At 36.1% G+C, this 26,855-nt stretch overlaps 1 protein-coding gene across 6 annotated transcripts in view; it reads left to right on the plus strand.

Moving 5' to 3' along the window:
* RASSF8 (Ras association domain family member 8) overlaps positions 1 to 22,368 on the plus strand; it is a 142,412-nt gene extending 120,044 nt beyond the window's left edge. For all 6 annotated transcript variants that reach the window (XM_059185817.1, XM_059185815.1, XM_059185814.1 and 3 more), the window contains 3 exons: positions 14,391 to 15,280; positions 17,518 to 17,662; positions 18,267 to 22,368. In XM_059185817.1, the coding sequence (XP_059041800.1) occupies positions 14,391 to 15,280; positions 17,518 to 17,662; positions 18,267 to 18,388 (1,157 nt within the window). In that variant the 3' untranslated portion in view covers positions 18,389 to 22,368. The remainder of the gene's footprint in view (positions 1 to 14,390; positions 15,281 to 17,517; positions 17,663 to 18,266) is intronic.
* The last annotated feature ends 4,487 nt before the right edge of the window (positions 22,369 to 26,855 follow it).

A 26,855-nucleotide genomic window follows, 5' to 3' on the forward strand; every position in this document is an offset into this window, starting at 1 on the left:
ACAAATAGCATGGAGGACATGGGGAGTTAGAGAGGAGAAGGGAGTTGGGGGAAATTGGAAGGGGAGGTGAATCATGAGAGACTATGGACTCTGAAAAACATTCTGAGGGGTTTGAAGTGGCAGGGGGGTGGGAGGTTGGGGTACCAGGTGGTATGTATTATAGAGGGCATGGATTGCATGGAGCACTGGGTGTGGTGAAAAAATAATGAATACTGTTATGCTAAAACAAATTAATTTTAAAAATAATAATTTAAAAAAAAGATAAAGTCATTATATAATGATTAAAAGGGTTCAATCCAAAAGCAAGTATTAACACATTTAAAGGGAGAAATTGGCAGTAATACAATAACCATAGGGGACTTTAACACCTCATTTATATCAATGTATAGACCACCCAGACAGAAAATAAGAAAACTGGCTTTGAACCATACATTCAGCCAGATGGACTTCACAAATATATACAGAATATACCACCCAAAAACAGTAGAATACACATTCTTTTCAAATGAGCATGAAATATTCTCTAGGATAGATCACGTTAGGTCACAAAACAAATCTCAATAAATTTAACAAGATCAAGATCATATTAAGCATCTTTTCTGAATATAACAGTATGAAACTAGAAATTAATTACAAGGAAAAAAAAAAACTGGAAAAACCCAAACACAAACACATGGGGACTACACAACCAGTGGGTCAGTAAAGAATTGAAGAGGAAATTAAAAAAAAAAAATTCATGGAGACAAATGAAAATGGAAACACAACTGTTCATTATCTTTGGGACACAGCAAAAGCAGTTCTAAGAGGGATATTTATACTAATATAGGCCTACCTCAAGAAATAAGAAAAATCTCAATCTAACTTACAACTAAAGGACCTAGGAAAACAAATAAACAAACAAAGCTCAAAGTTAGTAGAAGGAATGAAGTAATAAAAATTAGTGTGGCAATAAGTGAAATAGAGACCAAAAAAAAATTAATGAGAATAAGAGCTGGTTCTTTGAAAAGATCAAATAGTCAAATCATTAGCCAGATTCTGGAAAAAAAAAAAAATGAGAGAAAGTAAATAAAATTATGTATGTATGTATGTATGTATGTATTTATAAATAAAAGTCTGAAATGAAAGAGGAGAAATAATAACTGACACCACAGAAATACAAAAGATTATGAGAATACAGTGAAAAATTAGATGGCAACAAATTGGACAACCTAGAAGAAATGGGGATAAATCTTTAGAAACATAAAATCTTTCAAAATTGAATCAGAAAGAAATAGAAAACCTGAAGAAAATTGAAATAGAAAACCTGAAGAAAATTGAACTGGTAATAAAAAAAAAATTCCCAACAAATGAAAGTCCAGGACCAGTTGTCTTCATCAGTGAATTCTACCAAACATTTAAAGAGCTAATACCTGTTCTTCTCAAACTATTCTGAAAAAAAGAAGAGGAAGAAAAGCTTTCAAATTCATTCAACAAGGCCAGCCTTTATTACCTTAGTAGCAAAACCAGACAAACACTACAAAGAAAAGAAAACTACAAGCCAGTATCCCTGATGAACATAGATGTAAAAATCCTCAACAGAGCATTAGCAAACTGAATTCAGCAATACATTAAGAGGGTCATTCAACACCACCAAGTGGGATTTATTTCAGGAATGTAAGGATGGTTCATTATTCACAAATGAATCAATGTGATACCTCGTATTAACAAGAGGGAGGATAAAAAAAATCATATAAGTGTGTCAATAGATGCAGAAAAAACACTTGACAAAATACATCTGTCTATGATAAAAAACTCTCAGTAGAGGGCTTAAAGGGAGCATACCTCAACATAATAAAGGCCATATATGGGGGCACCTGGGTGGCTCAGTTGGTTAGGTGACTGCCTTCGGCTCAGGTCATGATCCCGGAACCCTGGGATCGAGTCCCGCATCGGGCTCCTGGCTCCATGGGGAGTCTGCTTCTCCCTCTGACCCTCTTCCCTGTCATTCTCTCTCTCACTCTCTATCAAATAAATAAATAAAATCCTTTTTAAAAATAGGCCATATATGAAAAACCCATAGCTAACATCATGCTCAGTGGTGAAAAATTGAAAGCTTTTCTTCTAATATTAGACATAAGACATGTTTACTCTCACCACTTCTATTCAACATAGTACTAGAAGTCCTAGCCACAGCAATCAGAAAAGAAAAAGGAACAAAAGGCATCCACATTCATAAGGAAGAAGTAGAACTCACTATTTGCAGATCATATCGTAACTACATATAGAAAACCCTAAAGACTCCACTAAAAATCCGTTAGAACTAACAAGTGAATTCAGTATGGTTGCAGAATGCAGAATTAATGTATAGAAAACTGCTATCTTTCTATACATTAATAATGAAGTAGCAGGAAGAGAAATTAAGATAATCCCATTTATAGTAGCACCAAAAAGAATAAAATAAGAATAAATTAAAGGAGGTGAAAGACCTATACTCTTAAAACTCTAAGACTTTGATCAAAAAAATTGAAGGAAATACAAATAAATGTAAAGATGGACCATAATCATGGATTGGAAGAGTTGATATTGTTAAAATGTCCATATGGTCCAAAGCAATTTATAGATTCAGTACAATCACTATCAAAATACAAATAGTACTTTTCTCAGAACTAGAACAAGTAAGTCTAAAATTTGTATGGAAGCACAAGAGATCTTGAATAGCTAAAGCAGTCTTGAGAAAGAACAATAAAGCTGGAGGTTTTACAATCCCAGATTTCAAGATACATTACAGAGTTCATAATAATTAAAACAGTATGGTACTATTAGAGATCATCGCAACAAGATAGAGAGCCCAGAAATAAACCCACAGTTACATAGTCGATTAATCTATGATAGGGAGGCAAGAATATACAATGAGGAAAGGTAGTATCTTCAATAGTGTTGAAAAAACTGGACAACTATATGCAAGGAAATTAAAATGGGCCATTTTCTTAGACAACACTGGACATTGACCTTAGTAACATATTTATGGGTATTCTCCTCAGGCAAGAGAAATAAAGGACACACACACACACACACACACACATTACACCAAAATAAGCTTTTCCACAGCAAAGGAAACCATCAACAAAATGAATAGACAACCTACTGAATGGGAGAAGATATTTGCAACTGATGCATTTGATAAGGGGTTAATATACAAAATATATTAAGAATACATACAACTCACCACCAAAAGAAAATCTTCTTAAAAATGGGCAGAGAACCTGAATAGACATTTCTCCAAAGAAGGTAACACAGATGGCCAACAGACACATAAAAAGACATTCAACATCACTAATCATCAGGGAAATGCAAGTCAGAACTACAATGAGATATCACTTTACACCAGTCAGAATAGTTAGTATCAAAAAGACAAGAAATAACGCGGATGTGGCAAAAAAGAGGACTCCTTGTGCACTGTTTGTGGGAATGTAAATTGGTACAGCCACTGTGGAAAACAGCATGGAGTTTCCTCAAAAAATTAAAAGTAGAAATATCATGATTCAGTAATTCCACTTCTGGGTATTTATCGAAGAAATGAAACCACTAATTTGAAAAGATGAATGTACCCTATGTTTGTTGTAGGATTATTTATAATAGCCAGAACACAGGAGCAACCTAAGTGACCACCAGTACATGAGTGGATAAAGTAGTGTGTGTGTGTGTGTGTGTGTGTGTGTGTGTGTACATATACGTGTGTGTATACAGATGTATATAAATGGAGAACAGAGTGTGTGTCTGTGTGTGTAACAAGATATTACTCAGCCACAAAAAAGAATAAGATCTTGTCATTTGCAACAACATGGATAGACCTAGAAGGTATTAATGAAATAAGTCAAACAGTAAAGACAAATACCAAATGATTTCACTGATACATAGAATCTGAAAAACAAAGCAAAACACAAAAACAGACTTTCAAATACAGAGAAAAACTGGTGGTTGTCAGAGAGAAGGTGTTGTGGGGATTGGCCAAGTAGGTAAAGGGGATTAAGAGGTAGAAAATTCCAGTTGTAAAATAAGTCACAGTGATGAAAAGTAGATAATCAAGATAGTCAATAATATTTTAAGTACATTGTACAGTGACAGATGGTAACTATACTTAACTGTGGTGAGCAGGGAATAATACACAGAATCAAATCACTGTGTTGACTGAAACTGATAAAACATTGTATACCAGCCGTACTTCATAATAAAAATTAAAAAATTAAAGAAAAAAAAAGGTAAAACATAAGAACTGAGAGGTATTTTGTCTCAAGACCCAATTAAATACTAACCAAAATAAAGTCATTTAGGCGTATTACTATTTTAAAAATAGCTTTAAGACAGAGGGCAATACAAAGAAGAGACTACTATATTAGCATACATAAGGCTTAATTCAAAGGAAGATAAAAGATTGTAAACTTATATACAACAAGTTAATTCCCTTAAATGTAATCAGGCACCTGGGTGGCTCAGTCAGTTAAGTGTCTGCCTTTGGCTCTGGTCATGATCTCAAGGTCCTGGGATGGACTCTCTGCTCAGTAGGGAGTCTGCTTCTACCTCTGTGCATATTCTCTCTCTCCCTCTCTCTGTCAAATAAATAAATAAAATCTTTAAATATACATATATATTAAAGTAAAACCAATGGAACTAGAAAGAGAAACTAACACTCTCAGGGGAGATTTTTAAATATACTTCAGTGACTGCTGAGAAGAATCAACAAATCAGGGGGGGAAAGCCCCACATAATTTATTTAAATAAAAATATTCATCTTTGGGGGTGCCTGGGTGGCTCAGTGGGTTAAGTCTCTGCTTTTGGCTCAGGTTAGGATCTCAGGGTCCTGGGATCGAGCGCCGCATTGGGCTCTCTGCTCATTGGGGAGCCTGCTTCCCCCCTCTCCCTCTGCCTGCCTCTCTGCCTACTTGTGATCTCTCTCGGTCAAATAAATAAATAAAATCTTAAAAAAAAATACTCATCTTTGGGTTCTTTCTGCTTAGTAAAAACTCTAAAATTAGCAATTGTCAAATCTAACTTTCTTTGTTATATTTGAGACTCAAACCAAGGGCAGTGGTTTAAAAGAACATAAATGTATTATACAGGGAAGCTGAGGGGTGCACCTAGCTTCATCTGTCCATCTGGCCTCCACATTTTCTGCACATAATTTCAAGGGGAAAGTGTCCAGATGTACAAGGTGTGTGTTTGTCCATTTGGACTAAATAGTATTCTGTACTTGCTTGTGAACAAGCTAAAAGTTTTAACTGAATCTACTTCAATTTTTGCTGTCTGTTAACTCAGTCCAGACCTGTTTTTGAAAAATTGACAACTTGAATACAGAGCTTTTATGGTATATCTCCAAACTTGGCTAAACAACTCTTTTTCTGTATCATAAATACTTGATGGAATTCAGAATTCATCTGAGAGATGGCTCAGCTGGCAGCCAGCTGAGGATGGTTGACTCTTGCTTTTCTGGTGCCGTCAGACTTTCTCAGCATCAAATGTAATATGCTCCTGATGTGTACTTATATATTTCTCTATCTTGTAATGTGAGTTATTGGTATTCAAAGTTTAAACATTAAATGAGAGTTTTATAGCATGTTGACCTTATTTCCTCTGTGAGAAATAATAAGGGGGCTGTTAGGAAAAATTAATGCTGTGACATCCAACCCCAGAATTTCTGTGGCTGAACACAATAAAAGTTTATCCTATTAGCAGAGTATTGACTGACTGACCAAGCTGCAGATGTTTCTAAAAAATTTATAATGAAGCAACTTGTAGAATACCTTTGTGGGTTTAAATCCACACTTTTGGTGCATGGGGTGAAAGCATCAAAGATATACTCTTGATTAGGGATTGTGAGGGATTTTCCTGGAAAGCTAAAATTTCTCTAAGGAAACTACCAAGATGTAAAAATATTTACATAAGTTAACAATCTGCAAATATATATGGCAGTGAACATTTTTTGACTCAGTGCTGTTAATCAATGGAATCGAATTAGAAAACAGCTAAAGACAGAACATAATTTGGTAACAGCTGAATGTATCTATATCTAGTATCTAGTATCTAATCCAATAATATGGAAAGAAATCCTTTCTACTCTCATCTTTGACTACCTTGACAGGTTATATTTAGGTGGTAGAAATAGAACACATGCAAATTATGAGACAGAATAACAAAATAAAAACATAATTGAAACCCTTTAAGTGGCATGAAGTAGCTAAACCACCCTGCCATGCACTGTGTGTTTGGTCACTATATATGCTGGGCTTTTGACACATTCCCACTTTCTAGTATTTTGTCTTGTTTCTCCCATAGACTATCCCAGAAATGCCATTATTTCACAGTTCAAACTGCTTCTCAAATCTGTATGTGAAACAGAAAGCCTTTGACTGTTCATCTGTTTCAAGTTATAGTCCAGAAAATGCATTTGCTTTTACAATATTCCCCAAATATGAAAAGAATGTATTTCTGCCCTCAAGTAGCTTAGAACTTAAGTAGAGTATGGCTAACAAAAGATTAGAGAGGAAAAGAGGAGGAAGAAATCAAGGAGACTGAGGGGAAGGTTTTCTGATTCATACTCCTTTTTTGCCTGGTACCATTTAAAGTACGAAGTTTCAGAATTTTTCTCTGTTCTCACTTCTTGTGATCTTGTTCCCGTATCTCCTTGTCCTGGGATCAGAGTTAGCATTTAATAGAAACAATTGGTTGGGGCTGGGGTCCAAGGTGAAGTGGACTGTTCCTTAAAAGCCATGTTTCATATGAGTGGCCCTAAGAAAGTAAGTTTTCTATTTTTTTTTTAAAGACTTTATTTATTTGACAGAGAGAGAGAGAGCACAAGCAGGGGTAGTGGCAGGCAGAGGGAGTAGCAGACTCCCTGCTGAGCAGAAAGCCCAACATGGGGCTTCTATCCCAGGACCCTGGGATCATGACCTGTGCTGAAGGCAGACGCTTGACCAACTGAGACACCCAGGCGCCCTAAAAATCAGTTTTCAAACAAGCACATTTTATACTTAATTCTAGTTTAACTATTTAATACTTACTTCTTTTCTCTGGAAGTCCCTCTGACATAGGGGTCCTGCTTCTTATCCATCTTACACCATTGCTTTGCCTAAAGTAAGTAATCAGTAAAACGTAGTTTCTAAAGCAGTGTTGTCCAGTAGAACTTTCTGCAAGGATGGTAGTGGTCTCCATCTGTGCTGTCCAGTGGGGTAACCACCAGCCGCATGCAGCTACTGAGTACTTGAAAATGTGGCTCGTATGACTGAGGAAATGAATTTTTACGTAAAATTTACATGTGGCTAGTGGTTAATCGATATTGTAAACAGTTCTAGAAGATAACTAATTGCTATCTCAGACTTCCAGTGTCTGTATCTCAACTATTGCCTACCCTCAAATTTCTTCCTTCTCCTTATCTCAGCAAATGAAAATTCTTTTCTTTTAATTAAAACTTTTGTGTGATCTTCATTTCTTTTCTTGTTCTAATATCTCACAACCATTCCATCAACAAATCCTATCTGTACTACCTTCAGTATATATGCAAAATCTTGTTTCTCATCACAGCCCCTGTTAACACGTTGATGTAAGCCACCATCCGTTCTCATGTAGATTTTTGCAGTGGCCTTCAGCTCATCTCCCTGCATCATCTTGGTCCCCCCCAGCCTATTCTCTACAGTTTTCCTTCAAAGTTAATACTTTTAAAAAGTTTTTACTTAAATTTCAGTTAGTTAACATACAGTATAATATTAGTTTCAGATATACAACTCAGTGATTCATCATTTACATGCAACAGCTGGTACTCAGGTGCACTCCTTAAACCCTATCATCTATTCCCCATCCCCCACCTCCCTCCCCTCCGGTAACCAGCAGTTTGTTCTCTGTAGTTAAGAGTGTGTTTCTTGGTTTGCCTCTCTCTTTTTTCCACCCTACGCTCATTTGTTTTATTTCTTAAATTCCACATGAGTGAAATCATATGGCATTTGTCTTTCTCTGGCAAACTTCACATCATAATTCTCTTTAGTTCCATCCATGTCATTGCAAACAGCAAGATTTCATTCTTGTTTATGGCTGAGTAATATTCCATTGTGTGTGTGTATCTGCCTTTAAAGGCAGATGTATCTATCTTGTATGTATCTATCTTTAAAGTAATACTTTTAAAATATGAGTCATATCACTCCTCTGCTCAAACCTCCTCCCATCCACAGTGGTTTCATATTAGAAAATTCCAAAGTCCATATGTATAATGGTCTTCAGGGCTCTCATGAATCCATACTTCATCTCCTTACCAGTCTGACCTTATCTCGTACCACTTACTTTTGACTGTCCCTTCTTATACACACCAAAGACATCTCTGCCTCAGTCTTTTCATCTCTTTTCTCTGCTGAGAATACTCTGCACCCAGGTCTTTTCATAATTCATTCCCTTGGATCTCTGTTTAAATCTCATCTTCTCACAAAAAATGTCCCTGACCACATGTACATATACACATGCACACACACATGCTTATACACTCATATACTCTTTATCTGCCATACTCTAGTGTTCTCTAAAGCACCTGTCATTCCTGACATTACATATAATATATGCATTTTCAAATCTAAACATTTCTGAAAGCCTGAAGTTTATCATACTTCATTTGAAGTTAGCTGTGACTGGAATGTCTTGAACTCATTTGGTAGTAAAAACTGCTCTGCTTTGATATGAGGCTGTTTTTAATTTATATTTATTCCATTTGATGTGAACATTGATACATTTTACTTTATACCTTTTAATATGTTTGATTACAGACATATAGGATAGCACTATGTTGCCTTTCTAAAATCCAGAAAGTTCTGAATTTTTAGCATATCTGGCCTTAAAACTGTTGCATAATGGACAGTAGACCTACATTTACTTTTTGTGTGTTGTATATTGCTTACTACTGTTTTGTTACTATCTATTCTCATAGTTTAAAACCATGCCTAAGTAACAGACATTCACTACATATTTGTGCATAAATAAATGAATTTTTTGAAGTTTTTTTTCCTATAAATTACAGACTGAGCTGAGTGACCACCTAATGTTTCATCCATCTCTAGAATTATATGATCCTTTAGAAGATAAGGAAAATAATATTTTTATTGCCACATTTAACTCTTAATTTATGCATAAATTATCAATTTTAGAAATTTACAAATGTATTGATACTGTATCTGTTTACAAAATAATACTATTCATTGTAGACTGTTTTGAGTAAAGCAGAAAAAAATGACCCTATCTCCTAAGAGTAATCACTATGAGCAGCACTTTGTATATACCTCTAGATGAGCTTTTAAAAAAAGATTTTACTCTCCGTAATTCTTGATAGTTTCAAAGCATCATTTTGTATTTACTGGATTGTAAATTAAATGGTCCACACCATTTAATCCTCATAACAGTCTTATGAGGAAAGCACTGTTATTATCTCTACTTTAGAGATGATCAGGCTAAGGCACAGATATCAGATAAACCTGCACAAGCTCCTGTAGCTAGTAAGGAGGGTACTGGGATCCAAACCAATAGTCTGACTCAAGAACCCTGCTCTTAACTACTATTATACTCTGTTGGTTATACCCCCTCTAATCTCAGTGGACATCTGTTAAGAAATATAGTTATTGATTGAATTATATTGAAATAAGAAATAAAAACACTTAATAGTAAGATATACTGCTTTTTTATAGCCAAGATCATGTTTTACAGTTTTGATATTTATAACAATAATGTAATCATTCATAATTTTAAATACCTTTTGGATTTTCTACATAAAACATTAATTAATGTGAAAACATGTAATTCATAGCATGCATCAGACAGGATGGGTTAGATTATTCTATATTAACAAAATATCCTCCAAATCTTACTGGTCTATAGTGATAAGTGCTAGCTGTTATTTTGGTTAATATTATTTATGCAAAGTAAGTAGCATAGTGCCTAGCAAATATAGGCAAAGTAAATAATAATCATTATGAAATCAATAAATTTTATGTTTTCATTATTTTTTAATAGTAGTAAACTTATCATATAATCTTACATAGTTCCTAAAATAATATGCAGTAATTCTGTGACTACATTATAATTCTGTGACTCATCAACACACTGGGAAAATAAACTGTAAATGATTTAGCTAAGAGTTGTACACAGCTGGCTGATAGGTTATACTCAGAGATATTTACATTCTGACACTGTCATCATGAAATGAACATTCCGTGGTTAAAAGTGATCTTAATTGCTACATTCAGGACTTCTAGAAAATTCATTGATAAATTTGCAGGATAGTTGGATGTGTTTGGAAGATTGCTTTAAATTCTTTAAGCTTTGATTTCTTCACTAGTGAGTTGAGGATCATAAAGCTATACTGCCTATCTCATAAAACCAATTAGGATTACATATATATTATATATTTTTATTTTTAATATATTTTTTATTTTTACATACATATATATGTGTAAGCATCAAAACCGTTTAACAGACTATAAAATGATACAATGTAATTTCTTTTACAGTGATCAAAATTCCTTGTAATAATTCTAAGTCTTTATGAGAAGGATTAGTTATATCGCTTCTCAGCCTTTTGGCTAAGATCAAGTGAGAAGGATTAGTTATGTTTACTGGAGTCTATATAAGAATCCAAAATGTTTATATAGCTCAAGGAGCAAAGTATCTGTTATCAGAAAAGCTCAGTGTGCTTAGATAGATTTTTCATGATTAAGAATGACCTGTTACTACTTCTAATATGTCCAGAAACAGGAGGATATGTTAGCATAAATTCATAAGAGATTAATGCAAACTCTCTGTCATATTGTCATATTCTTTTGAATAATGTACAGTATTCATCTTTGGGTAATAAGTATTTGAAGCTGAAGAAAAAAACAAATGTAAGTTAAAACTAAATCTTATCAAGAGGGTTGATGATTAATAGAACCCCCAGGGCCTAACATTATTTCTGACAGATATTTGGTGTTCAGTATAGATTTATTGAATAAATAACAAGATGTGACTTTTAAATCATGATTTTGTTCTATGGCTCTAAGAAATTTCCCAAAATTATTTTTTAAAAAAGTTTGCCCTATTGAAAGAGTGGTTGAAATAAGGGCGTAATGTTTTTGGGTGACCCGTATTTGAGTTTTGGTGTATATTTTCAAAAACTTCATAATACTCCAGTTACACATACTATTCTTCTTTAAATTGAGTCAGAGTAATCTGTTACCCTATTTCCTTTTGTCAGTCATCCAGTAAGATTCCACTAATGTGTTAAAGTCTCTTTATGTGATTTTCCTTATTATATGAGGTTAATGATCCTTGAGATCACACAATTGCTTCAACTATTCAAAAGTACAGTCAGTATTTTATATTTGTACCATTACTTACATGGCATACATTTCTAGGTAGTGCAAATAGCCTTAAGTACAAATGCTGCAGATATGTAGATAGGTGGGTATGGATAGATACTCCTTTTTGTTATTCTTAGGGGTCTATCAAGATAGTGTGCCAGGTATAACTACATGTATCCATTTAATAAAATGCATTGAAAAGGAGTTTTGCCGGAGGAATTTGAATCTCTCCAAATGAAATAGGATCTTTAGGGCCTTGCCAAGCATAGTATTAAGAATAATGATTATGGGATTTAGCTTTTACATAACCTATCTAAAACCTAATTTTTATAATAAAATCAAAGCTATTAATTCATTTATGTTTTATAAAAGCTTTTTTATATTGCTGGATAGGATTTTTTTTTTCTTTTTGCCTAATTGCACTAAATATGTGTTATTTAACAAAAAGGGAAAACTGGCAGTAGAAGCAATTCTAAATAATCTTCTACTAAGATACTTTCCTAGGGCAGCAGTACCATTAAGCATTGGAAAAATCAGCTTCACATTTAATTATGGCTAAATTGGGGTTTTTTAAATTGTTAATATAACTCATCTAATGTAATGATTCCATTTTCTTTTTCAAGATGCTCCATTGGCCTCGTAGAGAATTAAGAGAAGGCTCTGTTGTTCTATTCTAACCCCTCACATTACCGATGAGGACACAGAGCTCCAGAGAAGAGATTCTAAAAGTAGTTGATAGGCAGCAAAGCCAAGAACACAAAGTGCTGTGTTCTTTGAAGCAGTGTGTACACATGGAACAGTTTTAACCTTGCAGATTTGTCATGTGTTTTTTCTTGGAGTAGTTACAGTAATTTTTAACCTGAAAAATCAACTAGAAATATTTTTTATTCCAAGAAGTCAATCTACTATATGTAGGGTTTCTTCTTCATTCCCCCTTGTTTGCCCACATATTTTTTTTTAAAGATTTTATGTATTTATTTGACAGACAGAGATCACAAGTAGGCAGAGAAGCAGGCAGAGAGAGAGGAGGAAGCAGGCTCCCTGCTGAGCAGAGAGCCCGATGTGGGGCCTGATCCCAGGACCTGGGATCATGACCTGAGCTGAAGGCAGAGGCTTTAACCCACTGAGCCACCCAGGCGCCCCTGCCCACATATTTTGACAGTAGTAACAACTAACATTTGTATAGAAGTGCTCAATTTTAGAAAATAATTTTATATTTTATATCTCACTTGACTCTCACAACAACATTGTCAGTAAGAAAATACTATTTTCACCCTATAGATGAGAAAATGGAAGCCAAAGGAAATTTAATAAGTTGTGCAAGTCATTTACTTAGCTGGCAGAGCCAGACTTGAACACAGGCCTTCCAACTGCAGAGCTGTTCTTTCCAGTGTTATATTGTTGGGAGTTGCTAAAAGTTGCTTGAGGATTTTTTTTTAAGTCAGCTTATAGTTATGAGAGGTTTCTGGTCAGCCATCTTGTTACTTGAATAACAGTGCTTTAAATTAATAATGGCTACTGTGTATTGATTGAATACCTACCATGGGCCAGGCAATGGTGATAGACCTTATGATGCCTGACTCTTGCTCTCAGAGCCTGTGAGATACTGGTGGTATCTCCACTTTAGAAGGGAACTTGGGCTGTTTATCCAATAGGTAATTAAAACCCTGGATTAAAACTCCGATCTGTTTGCTTCACAAGCTGCAACTTGTCAGCTGTACCCAAGATTCAGTTTCTGTAAATGAGAACATATGCATTCATGTAGAGCCATATCACTCTTAATGTACTACTTCTGAATTACATACACAGATATTCGCATATATATGTATCTAGACCTGCATTTATTGACCTGATAACTGAGAAAATAACTACTATTGGTTCAGAAGCTCATGAAATTTAAAAAGAGGATAAATCAATAGCTGTATATATCAGTGTTGTAATTGCAAGATGACAGCATCAGTATTTTCTTCCTTGTAATAATGATAAGTAGTAATGGAGACTTTTTTATTGAGATATAATAGACAAGTAACAATTATTTACTTTTAGGTGTCCAGCAGATACTTTTAACAAAATGTAATCCATCTGACCCACCCACTTTAAATGTGAAATATTTAAGAAGTGTGTTCAAGTTAATGATACCATACTGTCTTCTGAAACTTGATCTTCTGTAATTACCAGTTAGGTTTAGTATAACTTCTACTTAAATATGATTTTATTATTTTTGTTTTTTATTAGTTTTGCATTTTTTTATTTTTTTAAACAAGAATCTTTGAAGTTAACAACTACCAAAACTGTAGAAGACTTCTCTTTGGGCCCCTATTTTTATACAAAATTATTTTCAAGGATCATTTTCACTGAGGTGATTTTTATTTACCACAGGTATTCAGAAAGATACCAGCTGTGTGAGCTATGAGTTGGCCAAGCCTTCATGCAAAGACAGAGGAAAGACCTGTACAGACCCCTGTGAGCTGAGTTATCCATTGGCTCCATACTTCCCTTCAGGAGTAAAATGGGGCTTCCAACCTCCCTGAGTTTTAATATGCAGAGAAACCAAAGGGATTCACGAAGTGGAAATTAAGTTTTGAAGTTCTACCTAGCTCCTGGGACCAGGCCCTCATGGCTTCCAGTGGGGCATTCTGGTGTCGTCCTTTGTTTCAGCTGGAGGTCTTGCCCCAAACAAGAAGGTCTAGGCAATCGGGCATTTGATAAGAATGTAAGAGTCTCATGGAGGTTTAAAGTATAAAGTTCAATTTCTAAGCAAATCAGATGGATATATGTAATTCACATGCCATAGTTTTATACTGTTAACATATCTTCAAGAGAAGTTGGTGGTGGTTGTTGTTTTGTTTTGTTGCTTTTGGTTTGGTTTTGGGTTTTTTGTTTTTTAGGGGTTGTTTTTTTTTTTTGTCTTCAAGAGAAGTTTAAAAGGCAGCATGGACTGGACTTGGCTTCTAATCAAGAAGACACAGTTATCAAATAGTGTCCTCTGTTGCATCATTTTGGCTATCACATATTCCACTTTGACAATTTATTCTTGTCTTTTTTATCTAGGTCGAACAGGAAGGTACACTCTTATAGAAAAATGGAGAGATACTGAAAGACACTTAGCACCTCATGAAAATCCTATCATATCCTTAAACAAATGGGGGCAGTATGCTAGTGATGTACAGCTGATTTTACGTCGGACGGGGCCATCTCTTAGTGAGCGACCCACTTCAGACAGTGTGGCTCGAATTCCGGAGAGAACTTTATATAGGCAGAGTTTGCCCCCACTGGCTAAACTGAGGCCTCAGATTGACAAATCAATCAAAAGGAGAGAACCTAAAAGGAAATCATTAACATTTACAGGAGGTGCCAAAGGATTAATGGACATTTTTGGAAAGGGTAAAGAAACTGAATTTAAGCAAAAGGTGCTGAACAACTGCAAGACAACAGCAGATGAATTAAAGAAGCTGATCCGATTGCAGACAGAGAAGCTTCAATCCATTGAGAAAGAGCTAGAATCAAATGAAATTGAAATACAATTTTGGGAGCAAAAATATAATTCTAACCTTGAAGAGGAAATTGTCCGCCTGGAACAAAAGATCAAAAGAAATGATGTCGAAATTGAAGAGGAAGAATTTTGGGAAAATGAATTGCAGATTGAACAGGAAAATGAAAAACAGCTGAAGGATCAACTTCAAGAAATAAGACAGAAAATAACAGAATGTGAGAGCAAATTAAAGGACTATTTGGCTCAGATCCAGACTATGGAAAGTGGTCTTGAAGCAGAAAAATTCCAACGGGAAGTTCAGGAGGCACAAGTCAATGAAGAAGAGGTTAAAGGAAAGATTGGTAAGGTCAAGGGAGAAATCGACATTCAAGGCCAACAGAGTCTGAGGTTAGAAAATGGCATTAAAGCTGTAGAAAGATCTCTTGGACAAGCCACCAAACGATTACAGGTAAGAACATTTCTATAGAAAGGTTTCATCTGTTTAAAAGAATTAATATATTCTTGGCATTTTCTTGAATATTGTCCATTTTCTCTTACATTTAAAGTTAGAAACTGGGGCACCTAGGTGGCTCAGTGGGTTAAAGCCTCTGCCTTAGGCTTAGGTCATGATCCCAGGGTCCTGGGATTGAACCTCCCATCGAGCTCTCTGCTCAGCGGGGAGCCTGCTTCCTCCTCTCTTTCTGCCTGCTTCTCAGCCTACTTGTGGTCCTGTCTGTCAAATAAATTAAAAAGTTAGAAACCTACTTTGATGTATAAGTTTCATAGAATTTCTGTGACTTATGACAAAGCTAAGATGTGAGACCACAACAAACAGGAGCACTAAAGCCACAACTGATTCTTGCTCCACAGAAAGAGGTCTCTTACTCTGGCAGTTGTAACATTAGGTAATGGGATACAGAGAATAGAATCTCAGAGCTGGAATGGACACTAATGATGAGATAATGAATCTGACCTTCTCTCATCCTAGAGATAAGGAAATCAAAGCCAAAAGAGATTACTGCAGATTGGTTTACCAAGGATTGGGCGGCTAGTTGACTGCTTATCTATTACTTCTCCATTGTGGTTCACCCCATCTTTCCCAAGATGTAAATAGACCCCTTCTCTTCTCCATATTACTTACCTTCCTAAGGAGAGGGGCACAAAAGTTTCTCTCTGATTTTCCCCTCTTCCTGATTCACATACAAGAACATTTATATTTTGCCATTAGATCCTCATCACTCAACTTGTATTTCTCAGATACCCATTCTTGAAAATATGGTGATGTTAGGGGAGTTGCAAAGAGGATATTTAATATACTACATATAAATAATATTTAACATAATAAATATTAATATTAAATAAATTTTTAAATACTAAATTTAAATTTTGGGGTTTGGTTACATTTGGCCACATCTCAAGTGCTCGTTGGTAGTTGCTGTATTGGCCAGTGCTGCTTAGAGGCTTGCTCTTCAAAGCATGTAGTTCAGGGCACGCTTGTTAAAAATTCAGAATCTCTGTTGTGAAAGTATTTCCAGATAGTACCAGTGTACATGGAAGCTTGAGCAGAGCTACTTTAGAATGTGAACAGTTCTATAAGCAGAGAAAGCTGAGGTTTCAAGAACTTACATGATTTCTATTCTATGCCACTAACAATAGTCAAGAGGTAAAATTACCACCAAAATTTTGAAAATCAAGAATTTCTCATTCCATAAAAGTAGAAGGTTATTAACCTCTGATTTTTCAGTATTATACTATTTGGATCCATTCTGACCCTTAAAAAGGATACAGTTGGAAGTTGTGTTGCCTTTGATATTATTTACAGGAAACAGTAATTTATGATAGTCATTGCTAGTAATTCTCGTTGGGAAGTATCTCATAATCAAACTAACATATCTCTAGTGCCCCCTACACTCAAAGTAAGTGGAGGAAACAACCACTCACTTCTGGTATCTCTTCCTACCCCTACCAGTCTTCAGATACACTCAGCCTGGGTGAGGCCTTGCCACTTTTTCCTCTGGTGCAGTAAAGGGAAAAAGAACATCCATTCAAATCACAGGATGCCTCTCTGTGCTTTTTGAGCTTTCTAGCTGTCCAAATTTGATCTCCTTTCTTTAAGGATTTTCAGTTCTCATACCTGTCCTTGCCAAGGACTTAAGAACCTCACACCGAAAATCTTGTGGGACTCTTGCTTTCCTCATGCTCTAATATGTATCTCAGTGATGAATCCCATGAAAAGTTAAAACAGTTTACCAAAAACAAAAACTTCTCTGAATCTCATGGACCAAATGACTATTAATTTTTGCAGCCATCTATGAACTCATTAAGGAAATTTAATTGTGAACACTTAAAGCAAGATTGCCGTAAACACTGGGATGGACGAAAACTAGTATTTTACTGATTAAAGTTTACAGATAGATTTATTTCATCAGGTGCATAGTGTATTCCTAACAGAGGAAAGCATCACCTTAAAGAGGACAGACTAAAGACGCTGTGTCCTTTATTTGCTTATTTTTTGGCCTGTGCCCCAAAGCAGAAATGACCTCTTTTTAGCCCACTGTGGCAACATTGACTGGGTTTGCTAACGGTGTTCTTGGGAAAGCACGATCACACATCCAGCCCCTAAAGCAGATGGACTATCACCGGGATGTCTTTAGAGGGCCAAGAGTGACTCTTCAAATAAAAAGACAAATTTTAACTTCCATCTAGGACAAAGAACAAGAACTGGAGCAGTTGACTAAAGAGCTACGGCAAGTCAACCTCCAGCAGTTTATCCAACAGACGGGGACAAAAGTTACTGTTTTGCCCGCGGAGCCCATTGAAGTAGATGCCTCACACGCAGACATAGAAAGGGGTAAGGTGTTGAGAATTCTGCTCTCTTTACTTTATTCCCACTGGTTAGCTTTGAAGGAACTACTTGTATTCAGTTAAAATGTGAGCCTACTGTTCAAAGCCTAGGCCACTTAAAAGAAAAAATGGCATGCTTCATGCTTCTGGGAAAAATCAATAATATCTAGGTTGTTGATTTACATAGGTGGGCATGTAATCCCCAGATCTTACGTCATTGTTTTAACTGCTTCTTTAAGAAACCTTTTCCAGATGTATGAGCTATTGTCTGTTGAGTTTTATTAGCTTCTGTTCCTTATGCCCCTTCTTCCTCTCCTAGAAGTCTTTATTATTAATCTGTGCTGATATTTAAAAGATGTGTATCATCTGAACAACCAAGAAAGAGAAAGAGAATGCTCACCTTTTTAAAAAGGTGTTGAAATCACTGAAAACTATTTTTGTCAACAGAGAGGGTCAAGAAGAGTCTTCTCCTCTTATCCCAGACCTCATGGGGAGCAAGTTCTACAGTTTGCTCTTTGGCTCTTGAGAGCAGGAAAAGTTCTAGTTTTTCGTGTTGCTGTCTACTTCAGGTTGCTGAGTACACCAAATGGTTTTCTTTGTTTTCTGTGTAGAAGCACCCTTCCAGTCCGGGTCCCTGAAGCGACCTGGTCCATCTCGGCAGCTCCCCAGTAATCTTCGTATTCTGCAGAATCCTATCTCGTCTGGTTTCAATCCTGAGGGCATCTACGTATAACATTATCTGTCTTTAGGGGAGAGACCCGATAAAGGTACCAAGGACAGTAAGAATTCCTTCTTTGATTTGTGCCAATGATGAACAGAGGATCTATTTCACAAGCCACCGTCTCTTTTTTCTGTCCTAAATTGCATACCACTCGGAGCCATACCCTGTGCACTGATGCTAAAGAACAAAGAAACTGTGTTTTCACACACATCGACAGTGTTGACGTGTTTGTCCAGCAGCTGTAATGCAAAGCCTTCATTTTTATTTGTAGCATTTTGAGAGAGTTAGGAAAGTATTCTGCTGTGCGTATACGTAAATAAAACCATGACTTAAGAGCGAAGAGAAATATGTGACTGACTTAGTTTAATTTATTCCATATAACCGATTAGTGGGTGAATGTTGTTGTTTTCATATTTTTTGTTACTACTTATCCTGTGACTGAGTTACATTCTGAATTGTGTGACTATGACTGTGTGCACGCCACCAGTGTCCATCCGTACCTGCTGGCCTACAGCTCTGCGAGTGCCATAGGGAGCTCCAGCGTCTGCCCTAACTCCAGAGGAACCCACTTGTGTTTAGCTTGTGTACGTCTCTTAGCCATTGCCTCATTAGACAAAATAATTCAGGTTTTAGTTTTCATCTGGACTTGGATCTTTTCTTTACAGTATTTCCAGCATATGAATGACCACATACCCAAAAGAGTAAATTGTAGATTTAAAAGATTTGCGGTACTTCAGACACTTTAAACAGAAGTGTAGTTGGTAGATCATCTGTCCAAACAGGCATGGGGTTTCCTAATAAATTATGTGTTTTGTTCCTGCCCTGCCTTAATCGTTTTAATCTCATGGATCCTCAGAGTCGCCATGATACGTAAGTAAGAGATATCTAGTTGATCTGCTTCAGAAAGGTTACTTTAAGTGATAGATCTTTAAACTAACCCACTTAGGTATGTATAGTCTGTTGATGTAAGCACCCATGGGTAAGTTCCCGCTTACACATAATTTCCTCTGTACTTTATAGATTGTCGCCATTTCTCCAATCACTTAGATAGAAAGTACATTGGAGTTAGGTATTTTTTACAAAGGAAATAAAGTTAAATTTTTTTTTTTTTCATTTCTGAGCTTGGCTTTTACAGGATATGAGTCTCCCAATTGTACCTCTATTTTCTTATTTATTTATAAAACCAAAAATGAGTCGACACCTCTCCCATGAATAGGGACTTAACTGAGATTCACAAGTAGTATCTGGATGGATGTGGTCAGATACCATTTTGCCATTTTTACTTTCCCTCTGATCAAAATTTGGTACAACATAAGTAAGACCTTAACCTGAAATTTAAAGTAGTTTTTAATTCTGAGGAAACTGTATTCTCTGTATTACTTTCATGCAACAAAGTAAAAGTGGATTAGTATATTAATGCCATGGTAACAATAAAAAGATGTAAGTCATATCTTATGCATGAGGGCAACTTTGGATGTTTTAACACATTTGACTTATTTAAGTGAATGCTGAGAATGCTGCATTTAGGTTTCCAATGAAAAATTTTAAGAATGGCTATGAAAATATATAGAAGCTTCTAGAAAACTGAAGGTAATAATGCAGAGTTGCCTTTTCTAGTCCAGCTAAATGGCAGACCTCAACTAAAGATAGTATTTTCTTTGGGTTCTTGGAGTTATCAAATTGACCTTGCCATGATACTATTTTGCAAATAACTTGAGGAATAACCTACATAACTACAACTTATACAGATTTGTTCTCAATTTATAATAGTTATTTCATATCTATATATATTTAAAAATTAGAATTAAAAATAAGATACTTTATAGATTTTGTGATGGTCATGATTTATGTATGCCCAATATATGCCTTATTTTTAAAGGGTTCCATCCTATACCAAGAGTCATTTTGTTATTGTTATTCAGAGAAATTAAGATCTTATTCACAAAGAAAAACATTTTTATAAATCAATCACATTCTATTTAAATCAAAATGTTAAACTGAAGATATATTAAACATTGCAGTTTTTAATTGCAAAGATGCCTTGGCATGCCATCAAAAACACAAAGTCAATGTCCAACTTAATTGTTGTAAATTATTATCAACATTAATCTAATAACTTTAAGACTGGCAGCGTTGTGACAACTTCCTCTGAATTTCCAAATGCCAAATAATCTTTATGGACCTAATTACAGATAGAAATACTATTTCCTAGAGGCGAAGAATATACAAATGTGAATTTGATAAATATATTGAGCAGCTATACTTTTTAATCAGTCACATTACTTCTGAAAGAACATCTCTAAGAAATATTTTCTAAGTCTTTTTAAAATAGAAGAAAGAAAACTCATTTCCCTTAGAACATCTTAAAAATAATATAGTCTATTCCTATTGTGAACACAGAGGAGTTAGAGTAAATGCCACATCTTTTGGATACATTTCAGGGCTGGGGGGGCAGGGCAAGAACAGTGGGCAATGATATATAAAAATACCAAATATAAAATTTTGCATCTGGGGGAATATTCAGGTTCTAAATACTAAACTAGATTAAAGGGTTTTTTAATTGTTGTTATTATTATTATTATTCTGCAAGTTGTTTCATTATAATTTCCTTTAAGTATTAACTACATTAGAAGAGAATTTTTTTTTTCTTACCAAGGAATGATTTGAAATAGCATTGTGTCTAGCATCCTCAGAGAATGATCCATAGTGGGCTTCCTCAGTTTGTTTGTTTTTTTCTATGAGCTTTTTTTTTTTTTTCAATGAGTGTTTTGATTTATTAGCATGATTTTTGTCCTGATGCACAGGGAATTTATATGTGGGACTTCGGTTGGTATTAATAGAAATTACCCATTTAAGTCCCTCAGTCATTCCTGAAGTAATCATCAATTCCCATAGTTCAAATTAATCACAAAATTGAGCTAAAACAGCAAAAATACAGAATTTATGGTGTGAAATGTGATTATTCATAGTGTTTAAGAAAAACAAATAAAGAACTTGCTTCCAGAGCATAAATAAATTTTGTATCTGCATTAAAAGGACATTTTCTTTGTGAATAAGAGAAAAATGGTCTTTCGAGTAAAGAAACTACCTTTAAAGCCATTTCTGTGAACATCTCTCCAAGTTAGAACTATAATAACGGATTGTGGAAATTTTATGGAAAAGACAAAAACTCTTGATTTCAGGTGTGCAAAGGATGTGGGCAGATGGGCATTTCCCTGTGTGCATTGCCTTTGAAAAATTGGGCCTTAATTTATATGTAGATAACAATGCTGTGTTCCCATCCCTCTTCTACCTAAAGTTGTCTTTATTAATCTCTATTGTATTAAAATTTAGCTCATAAGTGTTACTTTTATATTATGTCCATTTTTTTGCATGTTTATACTATTTGCTACAGTATTTTTAAGTTTTGGGTGAAGGCCATCAGCTGTGTGGAGGAGACAAAACAATCACTATTTATTCAGTATTGCTGCTTTACATTTCCAGAATAAGCTTTCGATGCCCAGACACTTGACTGCTTGAAAGCTGCAGGAGCTCTATTCCAATGCATTTTATATATTTTTAGAAACCAAATAAATGCAGATAACTATTTAGTATACTAATTATATTAAACCAGCAGAAATATAAAGGCAATAAAGTATATACATATATATATGGGGGGGAGGGAAAGATTAAAAAATAGGTTTACAGCCAGACATGGTGATAGCCCTAAATATATTTCCAATCTGTCTTTCTTTATTGACCCAAGGAGGATTTGAGTTGCTGCAGCTTTAAACAGAAAATTGCCACATTCACTACTGTGGACACATAAATATGCTTTTAGTACTGCTTTGCTTATGTACCAATAAAATATCTGTAATATGTATTATATGTAATTATTCTTTTTTCAACTTTCATTTCAAAATGTATATTTTCTGATTATTATCATGAGCTGTAAAACAAAGGATTGATCTCTGATATTCTCCCAAGTAATAAATTTTCAGGATTCATTGGGACTTTGTAGTTACTGGTTTGTGTTTTATGTGTTTAATATTTTAAAAATCCTTTTTTTTCTTTAAAAGATGCCAAAGAGGAAAGGTCTGCATATCAGTGACATAAAATTACATTTCTTTAAAAGTAATGGTAATTATTATAACTTAAGAATTATCTATTGCTAAGAAAAAAGGTGGCTGTTTGGGGGCACCTGGTTGGCTTGGTCAGTTAAGCGTCCGACTTGATTTCCACTCAGGTCATGATCTCAGGGTCATGAGATGGAGCCCAGCCTCTCAGGCTCTGTGCTGGGTGTGGGCTTGCTTTAGATTCTCGCTCTCCCACTCCTTTCCCCTTCCCCCCACCGCACACACCGCACACCTCTCTCACTTTCTTTCTCAAATAAATATTTTTTTAAAAAGAAGCTGTTTTATCCAAGTGAAACGGAATCAAGAAATCAATGCCTCCCTTTTATTTCAAAAGCAGAAGGAAACATTGTGTCCTCATGAACCTCTATATTCTCAGGTTTCTTTAAAACCACAAGTGAGGGGGAACGATTCAGGTCCTACTAAGTGCCAGGTACAATGGGAGATACACTCACCTATCTAGGGAACTTCTTCCAAATCATACAACTAATAAGTAGCTTACAGAGCCCTTGAATATAGATCTTCCAGATACGAAATACTTACCGATATTCCATGATAAACGGCATAAGCTTTACAACGCCTAGTTTCTGTTTTTAATGTGGAAGTAATGTGAAAGTACATAAATTATCATTTTCATATTTTGTGCAAGTTAGATCTTGATCAGGAAATCATACATATGAATGACAGTATGTCATAAAAACAATGATAAATTATTAACAAAATTAGGCAAAATATAAGTTATTCTTTGTCCAAGTTAGGGGGGACTTTTAAAATTTTAATTATCCTGTCCTCCTCTAAAGCATTTTTTCTTAATGGTAGAGCAAGAAATAAACTTCTGTTCACTTGACTCTTCACCTGCCACCCACGTCACATATTTGTGCTGTGTCTTAGGAAGGGCCTCCCTAAGGCCTTTAAGAAGGGCCAGCAGAGTCCTATAAAACAGGCACAAACTTGCAGGAAACGTTCACTGCTTTCTGTAGACATTCAGTGAGCCTTTACTGTTGGCCAGACATTGTGCTGAAATTAACATGATTTGCATTGCAGCTCAGGAAGGTTACGGTCTGATGATCACCCTTATAGGAACAGGAGAGAGGGCCATGGAAACACACCAGAAGAGCTTCACCCCAATCCAGAGTGTTGGCAAACTCTGGAGAAGGGAATGGAAACTGGGGAGGGATAACTGGCACAGACTAAAAGATGGCAAGTTGTGAAGCCTGTGGGCCTGTGACCAGACAGTGAAAAGGTCAGGAAGGCTCAAAGAGAAGGTAGGCATTGTGGAGGGCTCTTGTTACTATGGTAAGTAAGGAGTTTATCCATAGAGCTACAGAGGAGTTTCCATGCCACAAGGAAATGAAATGAAATGAAATGAAATGAAATTTCCACATGGAAATGAAATGATCAGACTAGCATCTTAAGATCTTTCTTGCTGCCTTCGTGGTGAACTGACTGGAGAAGGGTCAAGACTACAAGAAAGACCACCGAAGAGGTCTGCAGGAATCTAGGCCAGAGATAATAGTAACTGGAACTAAGAAAGTAAGTAGCTGGCATTTATTCAGTAATGAATGTTTATTGAGCACCTACCTTGTGCCAGAAGAGTCTAAACCAGGGTATAGACATCCTAGGTAAACAGTAGCAAAAGAATATCCTGTTTAAATGGTGGAGACAGAATAAAAGAATCCAAGAATCTCCAGGTGTTTGACAACTATCCACAGCCCCAAATGGCTGATAGTGATGGTGCTGCTTCTTAATGATGAGTAGTCACAGATACTCTGTTCTGTGTGCTGAGGGCAAAAGATTGGGAGAGGAAGAAGGGAAGAGAGAACAAAGACCTAAAGAATACATATTTGGGAGTAGGCCTTCGCATGGGCCTCCCCCTTGTATAGAGTCCCTGCAGTCTTTTCTGCAAGGAAGGTGTGGATTTGGGCAAAAGCTCTCTGCAGCGCCAGATTTAACCATCAGTCTCTTCATCTGGAATGTCAGAATCCTGTTTTCCCAGCATTGTATTTGGCTTTTTGTTCTCTATAGGCCACTTAATTCATCTGCCATGAGGATGTGTCCAAGATGTTAGAACCAGAATGAAAGGCAGTGGAGAGGGTCGACAATACAAAGTCATCTCTGCACCAAGCCAGTATTTACAAATTTTCTGCAACTGCTAGCACTGTGAAAATCAAATGAATGATCAGAATACTGAAGTGCAAAATAGGGACACCTGGGTGGCTCAGTTGGTTAAGCGTCTGACTTGATTTCGGCTCAGGTCATGATCTCATGGTAGTGAGGTGGAGCCCACAGCAGATGCTCTGCCCTGGGCGTGGAACCTGCTTAACGGTCTCTCCTTTTCCCTCTGCCCCTCCCCGCCATGCGTGCACACAGGCACAAACACTCTTTCTCTCTCTCAAAAAAAAAAAAAAAAAAATTATAGACACTTTAAACAAAGAACACAGTGAACTAAAATGCCATGTGCCAACAGCATGGAAATGGAGGCTGGAAAGAGCAGAAAGAACGTTCACCAGGAGCCTCCCACTCAGTCCAGAGTGACAGTCGTGGCTGTCACTAAGCTATGATCTACTTCCATAACTTCCCTACTAAACCCAGCCTGCATCAGAATCTTCAAGGACATAACACCCTGGGTCACCCCAATAGGCTAAAAATTTCTCCCCTTTATTAGGCCAAAATAGATTTCCGACTATCCTTAAGACCCTACAGAAGAAGAGTTTCTCATCCATATGACAGGTCAGATATTGAAGGCATCTATTACGTCTCCTATGGTTCTCTTTCCCAATGCCCAGTTCTTTCAAATAGTATAATTTCCAGTCTCCTCTCTCTTGAATGTGTTGCAGACACTCTTGAATGTGGCAGCCCGAACTATTCACAAAATTCCATTGGTGATTTGACCAGGTCAACATGTAGGAACTTGACTTGTCTTTATGCAGTCTAAAACCAAACGGGGTGATTTGTTTTACTGGTTGGTTTTTGTGAACCTCAGGTCCCTATTAAATCATTGAACTGATTAAGAGTTCACTAAAATCCTATCTTTTTCACACTTTTGCTGTCAGTGAAATCTTTCCTAACCTGTATGTGTGTATCATCTCTGAACACTGGAAGTTAATAAATGTCATCTCTGTCATCTCTGAACACTTGGAAGTTAATAAATTCCAAAAGGAAGACGTGAGCCTTAATGTCAGAGCAATAACGACGTTACTCTGGTGGAGGACAAAGTTCTACAGGAACATACGGGAGGTGAGTGGGAAAATCAGGAAAAAGAACCACTGAAGAGGTTTAGGCTCCTGAGTGAACTCTTGAAGAGTAAATAGGCTTTCACTCATCGTATTTATTGCATGCCTACTGTGTGGTAGACACTAAACATTCAGCAGTGAACCAAAAAGACCCTATCCCTGCTCACTTGGAACTTATATTCTAGAGCAAAAGATAGAGGAATAGAGAAGTAAAATGTGTAGTATTTTTGATTGGGGTAAGAGCTAGAGAGAAAAATAATAAAACAGGGGAGAGCAATAGGAAGTATCAGAAGTTGGAGAAAAATTGCAATTTTATATAAGTTGCCTGAGGCCTCCCTTAAAGGGGGTGTTGGAGTAAAGACCTAAAGGTAGTCCCAGCACCTGCAGAAATAAAGACAAGATATCTGAACCTCATAGCCCATGTTGGGCTTCATGAGAAAGGAACGGATAGGATTGCCCAAGAAGCCTGTGGTGTCTAGCTTTCTGTTTCCCAGCAACAGATTTGGAATGTGTCAGCCTTTTACTGGCTGTAAGCCAGTAAATCTTTCTCCCAATTACTCATTTAATCAATCCTCTCAAGTCTAAGTAAGAGAACGGAGAGATATTTTAAAGATATTAAAAAATAATGGGGCACCTGGGTGGCTCAGTCATTAAGCATCCGCCTTCTGCTCAGGTCATGATTCCAGGGTCCTGGGATTGAGCCCGGCATGGGGCTCCCTGCTCAGTGGGAAGCCTGCTTCTTCCTCTCCTACTCCCCTACTTGTGCTGTCTCTATCTCTCTCTCTCTGTCAAATAAATAAAATCTTTTAAATATATATATATAATTTAAAAATATTTAGGGACACCTGGGTGGCTCAGTCGATTAAATGTCCAGCTCTTGATCTCAGCTCAGGTCTTGATCTCAGGGTCATGAGTTCAAGCCCCGCATTACACTCCATGCCCAGCATGGGAAAAAAAAAATGTTTAAAATCTGAATTTAATTACTCTTAATCCTTTCCAAATTTAAATTCATAGGTAAAACGTCCTTCTATGAATAGACTTTACAATTGATCTACTCTCTTTTCTGAAATAGCGATTAAAGGAATACTTTTATATATAAAGATGATTTATTTTATTAGACATCCCTCTCAAATT

This window comes from Mustela lutreola, chromosome 8, assembly GCF_030435805.1.
Source record: "Mustela lutreola isolate mMusLut2 chromosome 8, mMusLut2.pri, whole genome shotgun sequence".
NCBI lineage: Eukaryota > Metazoa > Chordata > Mammalia > Carnivora > Mustelidae > Mustela > Mustela lutreola.